The sequence below is a fragment of the Tripterygium wilfordii genome, chromosome 16 (assembly GCF_013401445.1).
Source record: "Tripterygium wilfordii isolate XIE 37 chromosome 16, ASM1340144v1, whole genome shotgun sequence".
In the NCBI taxonomy this organism is placed as follows: domain Eukaryota; kingdom Viridiplantae; phylum Streptophyta; class Magnoliopsida; order Celastrales; family Celastraceae; genus Tripterygium; species Tripterygium wilfordii.
In genome coordinates, this window is record NC_052247.1 from 10,015,695 (window position 1) to 10,031,665 (window position 15,971).

Sequence of the window (15,971 nt, forward strand, 5' to 3'; positions counted from 1 at the left end):
CTATTTTTTTGAGAGAAATGTATTATATATATGCATATGTGTAATATATATGAATATATATATACACATACATTGCAAATATAATATACATGTATATGTAATATATATATATTACACATGCATATATATATATATAATATATGTAAAAATATACATATTATATATATATAAATAATGTATGTTGCTTAGTCGGGTTTGGGTCGGGCTCGGGCTGGGCCAAAATTGGCCTAAGGTGTCGAGCTTCGGGTCGGGTCTCAGAAATGGAGCCCAGGCCTGCCCAAGGTGTCGGGCCGACTGCCCATGCTTGATCTAATTTCGGGTCAGGCCGGGCTTTGGTCCGCAGGCTCGGGCCGGGTCTAGGCGCGCAACCCAAATGATGACCCCTAATCAACGGTCCCAATAAATCTATATATAAAATATATACACATGCATGTATACAGATAATATAAATGTGGACAATCATACGTACGTAGTCGCATAAAAGTACAACACTAACAAAATTTGGTTGCTTTCAAAAGGTGAAAGGCAATATATGATTACACAATAGTTCACTAGCTAGTGTTCTATTTACTCTTTGTTATCCGAGGTAGAGCGATGTAGAGCGGTGGAATTCATCGGTATCCGATGTAATACGATGTCGTCCTGGAGTATCCGGTGATGACATTTTTTTTAGTATTTGTGTTCTTTTGTTTTTTCTCATTTTTCGTTTAGTCATCTTGTTTATATTCCATCTTTGTGGTGGCTAAAGTATCTACGGGTCTTAATTATCTAGTTTATTGGATGAATCAATACAATCAGGTTAATGACCTCGTAAAAAAAATTTAATGGCATGCGTTATGAATTTAATTATGCACTTCGTCTTAATTTTGGCCCTGTTATTGGCCTTGTCTCCATAGTTTAAGCAGATAAGATAGCACTAATGTGAATGCACATTATATCCATTTTAGAGGGCCTATAATTTAATTGCACTTTGAAGCATGATTAATGGAACTTAATCATTGTTTTCTCAACTGGCTTGGGATGTGCCCACTAATACCAAGCTTTAGGTCCTTTTCTGGCGGTACAAATCATGTAAAAGATCATAAGAACTCACTACTACTTCTCTCTAAACGCACCTCCCCCTCTCATTCCCTCCTTTCCCCCTTCCATGGATGAGATATCTTTGTCGTCTACTTCTTCGGACTTTATAGCATTAAAAATATCATCTTTACCTGTATTCCTATAAGGGTTTTGGTGGCCAAAGCGAAGGTCTAGTAGAGCCTTGTTTTTGCAACTTGTTTCAATAGAAACCCTGGGAATCAAATCGAGTGGGGGGCATATCTATAACATTTGCCCATAAATATCTTTACTTCCACCACTTGAAATATCTCTCTCCCTCATCCGCTTCGCCTACAAAACCTTATCTTCAATTCAGTTGAAGCGAAAGAAATCATAACAAATCGACCATGGCTTCTACTGTTGCTACTTCTCTGGTTCTTCTATTGTTTGACAATGGGGTTGTTGTCACGATTTGGTATCATGCGCCTGAGTTGTTGCTTGGAGCAAAGCACTACACAAGTTCTTCCCTCTCCCTCGCTCTCTGTCTTGCATCTCTGCAACAAAGCAAGGATTTGGGGTGTACTCAAATTCAGGTGAATTTGTATGGAGGTGTTTTAGTAATGGAGTGTGAATGGAAAAAAGTGGAGTGCAACTAGCCCCCATCATTGTGTTTTTTTGTGTGAGAGAAGCAATGATTTTGCTTATATGACACTCAGATTAGGTTAATGTCAATCCGATGTGGGATTATAGGTCTTAACGCTCTCCTGCATTTGTGGACTCGATTATGTGAGGTCAACAAGTGAATAGGTAGAGGTCATTTCCAAATAGACTGAGTATTTACTCTGATATCATGTTAAAAATTCAAACCCAAACATATAAGTAAATATTGTCCGATCTGGATGACGGGCTAGAATAAATTTGTTCTCCTAAGCCGTCTACGTAGTATTTGGGCCTAGAAAATGCCTTTGTTATATGAAAGATGGAATGTCTTTGCTAATTATATTAAAAACCAAAGCCAATTAAGTACCACTTCCGAAACTTTGTGTTCCTACCACATTATTTGTAACACAAAACATCACTAATTAATCATTCATGGAAATTTCTCTCAACGGTTGGAGTTTTGTGTAGGTTATTTATGATACATTTAGGCCCCGTTTGGATAAGCATTTTTAATAGCATTTATACTACTTGCTAGTATAAATGCTACTTTCAATCCAAATGGGTTTTTTTGGCACATAATCCGAGATGTTTGTACTCAGCATTTTATGCTACTTTTGACATGTTATTTGTATGAAACATTTTAATATCATTTCATTATCAAAAGTCAATATCGTCCCCATTAATTTTTTTATTCCATTTATACCCTCACTTCATTTGTTATTATACATTAATTAATAAATAAATAAATTTATTGATATTATAAAATATTTATCATTTAATATATGCTACTCATGAAAAATGTTACCAGTAAAAGTTCAACCAAACACCACACAACATTCGAACAGCATTTCTGCTGCTAAAATTCTTCAACATTTCTGCTACCACCATTTCTGCTAGCATATCTATTATTTTCAAAATGCCTTACCAAACTAGGCCTTAGACATAATTTAAGACTTTTTTTTGTTATTAATTAAAAGGAAAAAGGGAAGAAAAAAAAAAAATGTCAATGTGTGAAGGTATAATATTGTTTCCAACTTCCAAATTAACAATAGCCTCAGTTCGGGCCCATTTTAACAATAGCCTCAGTATCGGCCCAATCATTAACGGATTTGATGAAAGTAGTAGATTGGGCTTTTCTTCGCTTGGGCTTGAAGACGAGGTAACCTCCTCTTCGTCTCTCTCACTCTTCCTTTCTCGATTTGGCTCCCTCACTCTCAAATGCCTGTGTTTGAGGGGAAGCAGCCGTGCCGTTGAAGCCCGTGGAATACAATCTAAAGTTCAGGTATAATCTATTTTACGATTATGTTATCGTCAGTTAACGAGGTACGATAGTACTGGATCAAAGACGAATTGGGTCTGGTTCTTCGCGGTTAAACTCTATCAAAGTTATTTTAGATTATGGAGTAACGTATGATGAGAATTTTTTTGATGATTTTAGCTGCCTCTCAGGATCGTATTCTTCGAGAGATCTACTTGTGCTGTAAATTTTACGTTTGTTGGGTTACTAGTTGGCATTAATTCTTCTTGGGGCTGTGCCATTTTTTTTATTATTCGTTTTCGCTGTTGAAACTTTGGTAGTAGATTGGTATAACTTAACATTTTTTTCCACTTTCTTTGTGGAAGCATTGTGTATTCTAGCTATTTTTCGATTAGTGGAGGATTTCTCATTTTTATACTGTTCATTCTGCTGTGCTTTTTAATAAACCTATTTAATTTATGGGTTTTATCCCTCTTTTTATATGGAATTATTGGTCTCTCATTTAGCATGTTTCTGTTGACTCCTCCAGTTAATCCACATTGCTGTATTATCTGTCGTTTGATTATGTGTATCATTGTTTATTTATACAAACCTATATTTCAGGTCTGAATCATCTAGATAGAATCAACTCCTGTTTAATATTTGAAATTTTGAACTATGAGAAAAGGGGGATTTTCGGCTACCATTTTGACAATTGACATCATTAATTCAGTATGCATAATTTGGATTTTGAATAGGTACATTGCCAATGTTGATGAGGATGTTGATAGGGCAAAGACCACCATGACTAGTACAAATGCAAAACAAGCTCGGAGTCGTGTTTGTTTGGACATCGGGAGGTTCTTCTTTGAAAATGCAATTCCTTTCAATGTGGCAAGGAGTCCATCATTCATCAACATGTGTCGATCAATTGGTTCATATGGACGAGGCCTTAAACCTCCTACCATGGATGAATTGAGAACATGGATTTTGAAGGAGGAGCTGGACACTTCTGATAAAATAGTTAATGATATTAAGAAGACATGGGCGCACACAGGGGTTTCAATACTATCTGATGGTTGGACTGACATTTCTGGGAGGACTTTGATAAACTTTCTTGTGAATAATCCAAATGGGACGGTGTTCTTGAGATGTGTTGATGCTTCTGAACATGTGAAGGATGCAGATTTGTTATTTAAGTTGCTTGATGGCGTTGTTGAGGAAGTTGGGGAAGAGCTAGTGGTTCAAGTTGTGACGGACAATGCAAGTAACTACAAAGCAGCAGGAAAAATATTGATGGAGAAAAGAAAGCACATTTATTGGACTCCATGCGCGACACATTGTTTGGATTTGATGCTGGAAAAAATTGGAGAGTTGCCACAACATAAGAGAGCTGTACTCAAGGCCAAGAAAGTAAGCAATTTCATCTATAATCATGCTTGGGTGTTGGCTTTGATGAGGAAATTTACAAAGAGAGAAATCATTAGACCAGCTGTCACTAGATTTGCAACTTCTGTGTTGACTTTAAGATGCATGTATGAGCTTAGACAACCTCTTGAATCAATGTTCACTTCACAACAATGGGCGGGATGTAAATGGGCAAACACAAGTGATGGCAAAGAGGTGAGGAAAATAGTTCTTAAAGATAAAACTTTTTGGCCTAGCGTGAGTTATGCACTTAAAACAACGGAGTCGTTGGTGGAAGTGTTGAGACTTGTTGATTCTGAGAAGAAGCCTGCTATGGGTTATATTTATAATGCTATGGATAAAGCAAAGGAAGAAATAGCGAAAAACTTGGGTGGAGAACTAGCATATTACAAGGAGATTTGGGGCATTATTGATGAAAAATGGGAGTTCCAATTGCATCGTCCTTTGTATGCTGCTGCTTATTTCTTGAATCCCGAGTTTCAGTATCAAGAGAACTTCATTTTTGATGCAGAAGTGAAGGCGGGATTGTACAATTCAATGAAAAAGATCATCCCTAATTCAAATGATTTCCTCACTGCTGATCTACAGATGGATGATTTCCGAAAGAAACAAGGGCTTTTTGGGTACGAAAATGCTAAGAGATCGGTCTCAAAGCGTTCTCCAGGTAACACTATGTCTTTAAAAGTTTCAAAATTGATTGAATTTACACTAACTACTAAAATCTATGTGCTGAATTTTGTTTTTGTTTTTGTAGTTGATTGGTGGATCAACTTTGGAGATGAAGTACCAGAATTGCAAAAGTTTGCAATTAAAGTTTTGGGACTCACTTGTTCGTCATCCGCATGTGAACGAAATTGGAGCACATTCAATCAAGTGCACACCAAAAAGAGGAATCAATTAACCACGAAGAAGATGAATGACCTAGTATATATTTTGTATAACAAGAAGTTGAAAGATCGACATTTAAAGCTTCAAGAGGTTACCGAAGATCCTTTGGTTCTTGATGACATAGCTTCGGATGATGAGTGGGTTGCTAATCCTCCTAATCCAAATGATATTGGAGAAGAAATTGAAACTTCGATACTGTATCAAGAAGAGCATAATGTTATTTGTGATTCTCAAGGATTGGAAGGAGGAGGTGGAGGTGGAGGTGGAGGTGGTGGAGCAAGCTGTGATGGAAATAGAGGAGCGAGTGGTGGTGGAGGTGGTGGAGCAAGAGCAAGTGGTGGAGCAAGCAAAAGGAAAATGAGTAAAGGTTAGAAAGTAGAGACTTAGAACTAACATATTAGATTATTAGTGTAAAAAATAAATTATATATTTTTTTTACTAATGTTACATTTTTTTTTACTAATGTTAGGGAAGGATAAAGAAACAAGACCAATGAAAAAGAGTAAAGGTTAGAAAGTTAGAACTAATATGTTAGTTCAAAAAAAATATATTTATTTTACTAATGTTATATTTATTTTATTAATGTTAGGGAAGGATAAAGGAAAAGGGGTTCTCATCCATGAGGAAGAAGAGGAGGAATTCCAAGATGCTAGTAGTGATGAGTTAGATGGTCTACCTATTCGATTTGAGAATGACTCTTTAGATGATGAAGCAAGTGATGAAGATGATATCATGGATGAGGATGACTATTAATATGAAGAGAATATGAAAACTATGAACTTTATATTTGTTTGTGTGCTTTGATTTGTTTTTTGCTTTGGTTTGTACTTTGTATTAGACTTCTAAATATTGTTTGATGATTGCTTTGCTTAGACCTTAGAGCCTTGGACTTGAATTGATGATGGTTATTACTTATTACTTATTAGTTGTTACTTAAGACTTGAATTGATGATATTATTTGGTGATTTTTGATGATATTAATATTATTATTGTTATTTAGAGACTTGATCACTTGAATTGATGATGGATGGAGTTATGTCTTCATAAATTGATAAATTGATATGATTATATTATTTGAATGTGTACATGTACATTTTAGATTAATTCTTATCGAGGCTTACGCCTTGTTACGCCTCGAGGCTTACGCCTCGCCTCAAATAAGTCGAGCGCCTCGGTTTCCGAACCCGCCTTTTAAAACATTGCTTTAGGTTTGATCGATGTACAAGTTCCGTTCCTTAATATTCTTTCTTTTCCTTTCATTTTAAAGGAAATAAATGGTCTAATTTGATCTCATTGTTTACCAAATCTGAGCCACTGACCTCTCTCTTTGCCCCTTGCCTTTGAATCTTCAACTCTGCACTCTTGCATTCTCACTTGATGCTTGTCTAATCTCTTTTGGACTCCCTTTTTCAGCTGCCGCTCATTTAACTTGAGAAGTCTTCTGAGTTCTGACATAGTTGTCATTTTTCTTTTTTGTTATTTTACTGTTTTCCTAATGTTTGTTTATGTTGTCCTTATTTTCTATCATTGTAAACATATGGGGATGCTTTGGGATTTTACTTAGCAATTGGCGAGTCTTAACCTAGGAAAAATTGAGGAAATAGCACAGAAGAGAAGGAGATTCTGGAGGCGGTTACTTTTCTTTTTGGTGTTGCAACATCAAGTTAAGATTTTATTGGAGTGATGAATGAAAGTTATGTACCTCTGGAAAGAATTGTTGATTCATGAAACTTTACTCAGTATCCCAAGGTCTTTTGCTTTTTTTGAGTTGTGAGTTAGCTCTTTGTATGGTTTTGGATTACTTGTTGTTAGTTGTATCTGTGGACAGATGAATTATAGTTCATTAAAGTTTCGACGGTGGGTTAATGATTAGAGTTGAAGGGCTAATAGATCAGTGGAGTTTGAAGTTGAAGATGCCTAGTACTTGTTATGTTGTGTAAAAAGAGTTGTAATTGTCTACTTGTGGAAGTCTTTCTTAACTACTGAATTTTTTGTGCGTAAAATTTGAGTGGTGTTGTATCTTCAATTGTTGGTTTGATTTTGATAATCTAGCGTTGTTGAAGGAAGTGACTAGATCTAGTGATTCGTATTGACATTGTGGAGTATTCTTATTGAGATTGGTTAGTTTTTTTGGTATTTGCTGTTTGTTTCAGCACCATCTTCCGTCTTCTACTATGCTACCATTCCCTATCTCAGCTGACCAGTTTCATCTCGCTGCTGCATCTCTCTCGAACACACACATTTCATCTATTAAGAAAAATGTTGGGTGATCTACTGATCTCTGATTTTGATGATGTTGGTTTGGAAGACATTGGTTTCAAACTCGTGCAAATCCACTCTTGGTCTATTTCATAAATTCGCAGACATTGTTTCTTTTATTTTCTACCCCCTTTTTTCATGGGCATAGTATCTAGCCGCTTGAAGACTGCATAGCACATAACACATATGTAACATGCTTCTTGTTTAAGTAATAGGTTTCAAGTCTAGCAATTTGATTCTTAATGGGACAGATGGAGAATCTCTAAATTCGGAGGATGGGGTGAAACTTTTAGCCATAGTGAGTTAGGGGGAAGTTCTAGGAAGGCGTTCTTTGGCAGGGCATGGGATTATTAATTCACCCATTTCCGTTCCTATAATTTGCCATATATTTTCAAAGCATTGAGTAGAATAATTAGAGTATTAGACTATTGGTGTACCTATGCTAAACGAGCATTTGTTGATTTATGCTGATGGAATGTTTTCGTTATGGATGTTAAGGTTTGGACAACAAGGGACATTCTTATCCGACTAAGAGTTATCGATCCTGAATCATTGTACAATCTTATTTGAATTTGAGCATCCATAAAAAAGATTCAAACTGCGTGGAAGACGAGCCCAGAATTTATGCAATATGATGAACATGAACTGTCACATTATCAAACTCCTTGCTCTGTTTCTGTCATTTCTTTCTTGCTTTTCCTTATATTTTCCTGTCTAATCAAGAGTTTTCTTTTCCTTTCTTCCTTTATGTGTTGCATATATTTCTGCATGTTGTTTGTTATTATTAGAAGCTCTTGTTTTTACGCTGCAGATACTCGAAAATGCCTGTAAGTTTCATTCTGTGCGTATAATCCAGTGATATATTTTGAATGTTTTCAGGTTCCTTTTGATGAAGGTGTTCTATTATGGGTGATTTCACAGTTTCAATTAGTGCCAAGCTTGTAGAGCAGCTTATCGATGATGGTAAGAGGTGCAAGAAGAAAACTAAGAAAGTCAAACCTAAAATACCAAGGGAACCTCTAAAGCCCCAATCAAAGGTAAGGGATGAACAGATTTCTGATGCTTCTAAAGTGCACAAGGGAACTGCTTCTGCAGGATGGCCACTTCTTCCACCAGTGTTTCTTCCAATTACCCCACCTGCACCCCCTGCGAACACCGAGTTAGATGCCATTCGTTCCGTCATTCAAGAAGGTGAAAAAGTGTTGGATAAGTTGCAGAAGCAGGAGGAAACCTTGGCACAGGAAGTGACTCTGAGGTCTAAAGATCTCTGTGATAAGGAGTTCAAGGTCCCATACCAGAAGCCACTGCCGTGTTTTGTTGAGATTGATGCCTGCAAGGCATGCTACAAGGAGAATGTTAAGAATCCCTTGAAATGTGGGCCTCTGATACAAAATTTTACTGATTGTGCTCGTAGAGTTAGACAGCAAGTGAGTTCAGCAGATAAATCGTAGACTTCGCAAGATGGAAATTACAGGTTATATACTTATATACATGACACAAGCCAATTACCTGTGTGAGAGAACTTTTTTTTCTTATCACCATTATTTGAAGAGCTTGAATATGGCCCTTGTTATTTGATGTGTAAAATCATGCATTCGGCCTATTTTGAAATGCTTTGTTATTTGATGTGTGAAAAATCATGCGTTCAGTCTTTTGCATCTCCCACTAATAGCATATATTATGACGCAAAATGGTAGACCAAATGAACACTATATTTAGTCCTAGAAGTGATAGGGATCTCGATCATCCCAGTGACTTGACATGTCACCCTCTAATTTAATCACTAGATTTTATGGGTCTCTATATTTACATCAATCAAGAAACGAGATGAATTATACATGTCACCCTTTAATTTAATCACTAGGTTTTGTGGGTCTCTATATTTACATTAATCAAGAGACAGATGAATTATACATTTCACGCTTTAATTTAATCATTAGGTTTTGTGGGTCCTTATATTTACATCAATCAAGAGACGAGTTGAATTATTGCAATAAATCAGCTTCCTAACAATTTTTTTATATTGACCTACCTATAAAAAAAAAATATTCAAAGATTAATGGATGTCACTAGCCATTAAAAAATTGGAAAACTGAGGTGTGGTCACTGAGATATCTAGAAACGAATACTTTCCATTTGGATTATGGAAGTTTGACGTTGACACTTCATGAATCACTCAAAAATTTCAAACCCCATTATGACCATTAAACAAAATTTCTTTGATGGTATGATTTACTTTTAACAAGACATTCATTATTGTCCCTCTTTAAAATTTCAAAACTAATCTAAGTTTGAGTTTCACCTCACAAAATAAAAACTTATTGATGACATCCATAACAGTAGTTCGTGTTGGTGACGTGTCAGGCAATAGGATTGACTTCATATGTGGTCTTCAGTATTGCTGAGGATAGTCTGCACAGGAGAATATGTGAGCTAAAAGGGGCTCCAAAAGCGTACTCAGAGCTCTCTCTCACAAGTGGCAAGTAAAGTGCGGGGGTTTAGAATTGCTTACATACATTTATATGAGTTGGATGAGTTCAAGTCTTGGTAGGAGTAGATATATTTTCCCTGACTTCAAGCAGATTTACAGGATGGTGAATCCTATCATGATTCATTTCCTAAATGGAGTTGGTCTCTTTTTGAACTCTTGATTTTCTTGAGGTGTTTGGTCACCTATCCGATGTTCACCTATTACACTGAGGGGGTGTTTTGGTCTAGCCAAGATGCTCTATCCTTTATTACACTATGGACTCTTTGAATGACTTATATTCTGTGGGAGTCCTCAGCTCTACCTTGGTTAGTGACCCTTCTCAGGAGATGTGTTAGCTCGGTTATAATCTTCACGTGTCCGAAATTTGAAAGGTGATTTTTTTTTGTTACTACCACTAATAATTAAACAAAACAATATATTACAAAAAAATTGTTTTTGAAATGAAACAGAAGAGGGAGAAATCATAAAAGAAAAATTTTATTTGTACACTACTAAAATGCTAAGTTTACACAATTTTTAATGTTTTCTATCTTACATAAATATCCTGATTCAAAATGATATATTAACGCTTAAATAAAAAAACAAATTTATATTTATATATTGAATTATAAAGTACTAAGTTTACACCACAATTTTTCAAAGAACAAAAAAAAGTATAATTTACATGCCAAACAATGTTGTAAAACAAGATCAATTTCATTCAAAATTATAAAAGATGAAAGACGACGTGACAATGCATCTCTTTCATACTAAGAAATTGAATTAAAAGTTGATGGGGCTATCTTCAAAGAGGACAAAGCAATTGGCGTTGGTGGTGTTCTCCGGGAGCATAATGGGGATGTTTTCATGGATTATAAAAGATGAAATACGACGTGACAATGCATCTCTTTCATACTAAGAAATTGAATTAAATGTTGATGGGGCTATCCTCAAAGAGGACAAAGCAATTGGCGTTGGTGGTGTTCTCCGGGACCATAATGGGGATGTTTTCATGGCGTTTTCTGAGGGAATTCAAGCAGGGTTCGAGCCTATTATTGCTTAGTCCATGGTTGTTTTTCAGGGGCTACAAATATGTGGTTATTCTGGCTTTTGGGATGTTGTGGTGGAGTCTGACTCTGCCATTCTAATGGCAGCCATCATTTCGGATTCTTTCCAGTGTTTATCCTTTGGTTACTTGATTGATGATTAGAGAGATTGTGGTTTCCATAGGACATGTAAAGTTTCAACATGCTAGGAGAAGTTGTAATTAGGGATGACAATTTGTGCCCGACCCAAGCGGATTTCCCTTGATCCAAGGCTTGTGCAGGGCGGGGACGGGACAAAGAATCTCAACCCGCATGTGGGGCGGGGCAGGGGCGGGTTTGCCTTCCAACCCGCTCCGCAATCCGATCCGCTATACATGTATATATATATATATATATATATATAGAAAATAATTATATATGTCTATATATACACACTCTACATGCGTAAGATAGTTTTATTTTATAGTTTTATTTTTAGATCTCATTTTAATAGTAATGGTTTTTTTAATACAATATATTGAATTATTGTGTTTCTTCAATCAAAAAAACATTAAGTAGCTTAGTTGGTATGTAAACTAATCATATATGTGAGAGCTCTCAAGCCCTTGAGCAAGAGGTTCCAACTTGTGTGGCTTCTGCCCTCGCAAAGAATCGTGTAATCTCTCTTCATATTAGTTAATTTACCTCTTTCGTTTCTTATCAAAAAAGAAAAAAGAAATTGATTCCAACCATTACACTTTTCACGCTGAATTTTTTTTTTATTATGTGAAAAAACTGATTATTCTCTCTTTCTTTTTCTTTCTTTTTTTTATAAATTGGCAGTAGCTGATATTTGATATGTAAACTGCAACTACTCTTCACCTTCTATTCTACTAGTATCTCTTTGAACTCAATCTAGACCCCTCCCCATTTTCTCCACTGCACCTTTGGATTCAGATATTTTTGTCACTCTTTGCAATCAAAGGTGGAACCAGTATCGGATATTAGGGAGATTTTTTTTTTGTGCGAGTGGAATTTTTTTTTCTTGGATTCTATATGTATTACTTGTTAACATTAAGATAAAAAATCAAATTCATAAATTTGATAAAACTATTACAATTATTGTTTTCGAGTTCTCATGTTTTGGTAATATTGCATAATAACATCACTGTGAATTCAATCAAACACTTATTTCTTAATGTTTTGATAATATTACATAATCTTTTATTGGATTATGGGGGACATTTATTGAGTGATCCACCCAATCTAATTGATATGTATATATAATTTATTATTTAAAAAAGTTACTATTTAATTTTTTAAGGTGGGGCGGCCGCCCCCTTACACCCCTTGTGTAAGGGAAAAAGATTGGCTGGAATTATTCCATTAATTCCACCAAATCTGCACTATTGAATGGTGAGATATTGTATTGTCAAACCCAATACATTCATGCATTGAATGGTGGTGATTTGGTGGAATTAGCTGGACTAATTTCAGCCCCCCTTATCCCCAAAACCACAACCCTTTGCATTTTTTACATATCTAGACGACATAGGGATAAGGGGGGCTGAAATTAGTCCAGCTAATTCCATCAAATCACCACCATTCAATGCATGAATGTATTGGGTTTGACAACACAATATCTCACCATTCAATGGTGCAGATTTGGTGGAATTAATGGAATAATTCCAGCCAATCTTTTTCCGTGGTTTTGTTTATGTGTAAACTTAACACCTTCCTACAGAATATTCTACAAACAAATAATATTAGAGTAAATGATGTAAATTTAGTATTTTGACGGTGTACAAATAAAATTTCTCTTGGTAAAAATATAGAAATGTCAACGCATCGATTCGAATGGGCTCACGCAGTTTGAGAATTTGGATTGCTGGCACCGGCCAATTATTTAAGGTCCCTCATGGATGGTGATGCCAGAAGCTATCACGCGTCACTACCATCACCATCCCGTCACTCCAATTCTCTGCCGGCACCAAGATCTCTTAATCATCCCTCACTGAAGACAAAATAAAGTAATAAAAGTGTTCAAGATGCCTTCTCCTCCGCTGGACCCGGGCAAAAGAAATTCAATTTTGTCTTCGCCTTCATGTCAGCACCATTAATAAACCACTAGCAGCTTCCACCCCAATCTGCATTTCTTGTTCCATCCTAATCCATGGCACCCATCTCTTCTTTCCTTCTAAATCTAATCACATATTCAAATGTTCTCACATATCTACTTCCTGCTCTCGCTGCTTTCTTTGCCATTTTTTGGTTATACACAAAATCAAAGACCAACTCACCACAGCTACCTCCAGGACCTGTGGGTCTTCCCTTACTTGGGAGCCTGCCCTTCCTGGACCCGGAGCTCCACTCCTACTTCGCCACTCTCGCCCAAACTTACGGCCCAATTTACAAGCTCCGACTCGGATCTAAGCTCGGCATAGTAATATCCTCCCCCTCGTTGGCCAGTGAAGTGCTTAAAGCCAATGACATCACGTTCGCTAACCGTGACGTGCCCGATGTGGCTCGGTCAGCGGCGTATGGCGGGAAGGATATTGTGTGGACTCCGTACGGACCCGAGTGGAGGATGCTGAGGAAGGTGTGCGTGATCAAGATGCTTAGTAACACCACTTTGGATTCCTTCTACTCGCTCCGTCGCCGGGAGCTCAGAGAAACTGTGGGTTTTCTTTATAGTCGGGCAGGGTCGCCCGTCAATTTTGGGGAGCAAATGTTTTTGACCATACTTAATGTGATTACGAGTATGATGTGGGGAGGCACGATCAAGGGTGAACAGAGGACGAGCCTTTGTGCGGAGTTCCGGCAGAAGGTCTCGGAGATGACTGAACTACTGGGTAAGCCCAATCTTTCTGACTTTCTCCCCGGGTTGGCCCAGTTAGATTTGCAAGGCCTCCAAAAGAAGATGGAAATTTTGGTCAAAAATTTTGATCGGATCTTTGATTCCATGATTGATCGACGGATTAAGATTGATAAAGAAGGTGAGGGCGGTGAAGAGAATAAGGACTTCTTACAGTTCTTGTTGAAGTTGAAGGACGAAGAAGATGCCAAGCCACCTCTCACTATGCTGCACCTGAAAGCATTACTCATGGTATGTTAGTAGTCTTCTCCATCAAAACTATTTTAATTAGAATAATTCCAGCGGCTCGTATTACAGTATCTCAGTTGTACGTTGAGTTGTACGCACAAAGATTTTATGTTGCATCATGTGAGACATGTGGAGCTGACGAATTCACTTGGATCATGTGCGTCCAACTTAATAATTCATCGGGATTCTGTGTATCCTACGTACTCAGCAGTCCGGATAATTGGATACCAATTGTTGACATCTTTAGAATACGAACCGTTCAATAGTTGCATTCCTTTTATGTTCCTTGGCAAGTTCATTTGATTCATTTATTGAATATTTTGTGTTGTGTGAACAGGATATGATTGTGGGTGGGACTGATACGTCTTCCAATTCAATTGAGTTTGCAATGGCTGAAATTCTGAACAAGCCAGAGGTGATGAGGAAAGTTCAGCGAGAACTGGATGAAGTGGTTGGCACAGATACCATTGTAGAAGAGTCCCACATTCATAAACTACCATACCTGTACGCAGTGATGAAAGAAAACCTACGGTTGCACCCAGCGCTGCCGCTACTAGTCCCCCACTGCCCGAGCGAAACGTGCACAATTGGAGGGTACGCGGTGCCAAAGGGTTGTCGCGTCTTTGTTAATGTGTGGGCAGTACACAGAGACCCGTCGATTTGGGAAAATCCATTGGAGTTTAATCCGGAAAGGTTCTTGGATAGTAAATGGGATTACAGTGGGAATGACTTGAATTATTTCCCATTTGGGTCTGGCAGGAGAATTTGTGCTGGTATAGCAATGGCTGAGAGGATGTTCATGTATTCGCTTGCGACGCTTTTACACTCTTTTGATTGGGAAGTGCCACAAGGAAAGAAGTTGGATCTCACTGAGAAGTTTGGTATTGTCATGAAGTTGAAGAATCCTCTTGTTGCAATCCCCACACCCAAGCTATCCGATCCAGCAATGTATGCATAAACCATATGATGATGTCTCTTAGTTGTTCTTTTACAAGGTGTACAATAATTTTCTTTCACAGAAAGAAAAGTATGGAATCGTTCTGCAGTTGATGAATCATCGTTTTGCAATCCAAACAACAATGGTATCTGATCCTACACTTTACGACTAGGCCGGAGGATGTACGAATAGTTTCTTGGGGATATGATGGCTGTTATCTACTACGTTTTCGCTTTTCATGCTGCAATGAGACGACCAGTGTATCTTAAGCTTGAATATATATACCCTTCTATACTTTATACAGTGTGTGGTATTTTTGTTACAAGGTGCAAGTTACAGTACTGTTTGAATGTCTTTGATATAAGTCAAGATTCAAGTATTTTCAAAACTAACAACCACACTATCTCTATTTCAGTGTTATCATAATTGATTGGCTTGAAGCAGGGCAGATCTAGAAAATTGTTTAAGGGTGGGCTTAGTTAGTGGTGGTGTTAGGAATCTATAGGAAGTAAGCTAGAGATTAATGAGGGTTTGCGGGTAACACCTCCGAAATTTTTTTAAGACTATTTATTGACGTACCAACAAAAAAAATAATTAAAAATCCAAATATTAATATAAGGATCTTGCGATATAATTTCCAAGTCCAAGAGATTTTACAAAAACTATTAGGATTTTATTAAAAATAAATATGCCTATTTTAAAATTTGAAACATTTAGTAGTATATTTGATAATTTTTTGTCAAAGTCGAGGGTGGGCTTGAGCCCGCCCTAGTCATGCATTGGATCTTCCCTTGACTTGAAGGGTTAAAGGTTAAATCACTTTTTTTTTAAAAAAAATATTTAATTAATTATATATTAAATTTTATTTCACGATATGTATTAGGCTGTATTTGAAAACATCATAGCCCGTTCAATCAGGCCCAACA

General features: G+C 36.9%; 2 protein-coding genes across 2 annotated transcripts; both read left to right on the forward strand.

Moving 5' to 3' along the window:
• Window positions 1-2,845: 2,845 nt before the first annotated feature.
• LOC119980219 (keratin, type II cytoskeletal 1-like) lies at window positions 2,846-6,250 on the forward strand. The gene is made up of 5 exons (XM_038822833.1): window positions 2,846-2,980; window positions 3,694-5,027; window positions 5,118-5,618; window positions 5,721-5,759; window positions 5,841-6,250. Exons 2-5 carry the CDS (start codon window positions 3,740-3,742, stop codon window positions 6,002-6,004), a joined length of 1,992 nt encoding a protein of 663 aa, XP_038678761.1. The 5' UTR covers window positions 2,846-2,980; window positions 3,694-3,739; the 3' UTR covers window positions 6,005-6,250.
• A 6,798-nt stretch (window positions 6,251-13,048) lies between these two features.
• On the forward strand, window positions 13,049-15,395 carry LOC119981302 (flavonoid 3'-monooxygenase CYP75B137-like). Its single transcript, XM_038824364.1, has 2 exons — window positions 13,049-14,111; window positions 14,446-15,395. Exons 1-2 carry the CDS (start codon window positions 13,179-13,181, stop codon window positions 15,064-15,066), a joined length of 1,554 nt encoding a protein of 517 aa, XP_038680292.1. The 5' UTR covers window positions 13,049-13,178; the 3' UTR covers window positions 15,067-15,395.
• The last annotated feature ends 576 nt before the right edge of the window (window positions 15,396-15,971 follow it).

What these genes read in the sequence shown, in the direction of transcription:
- LOC119980219 (XM_038822833.1), top strand. Translation starts at nt 3,740, where the DNA reads ATGACTAGTACAAATGCAAAACAAGCTCGGAGTCGTGTTTGTTTGGAC. An exon ending in GGTCTCAAAGCGTTCTCCAG is followed by an intron (nt 5,028 to 5,117) that starts GTAACACTATGT and finishes TTGTTTTTGTAG; the next exon opens with TTGATTGGTGGATCAACTTT. An exon ending in CAAAAGGAAAATGAGTAAAG is followed by an intron (nt 5,619 to 5,720) that starts GTTAGAAAGTAG and finishes TACTAATGTTAG; the next exon opens with GGAAGGATAAAGAAACAAGA.
- LOC119981302 (XM_038824364.1), top strand. Translation starts at nt 13,179, where the DNA reads ATGGCACCCATCTCTTCTTTCCTTCTAAATCTAATCACATATTCAAAT. An exon ending in ACCTGAAAGCATTACTCATG is followed by an intron (nt 14,112 to 14,445) that starts GTATGTTAGTAG and finishes TTGTGTGAACAG; the next exon opens with GATATGATTGTGGGTGGGAC.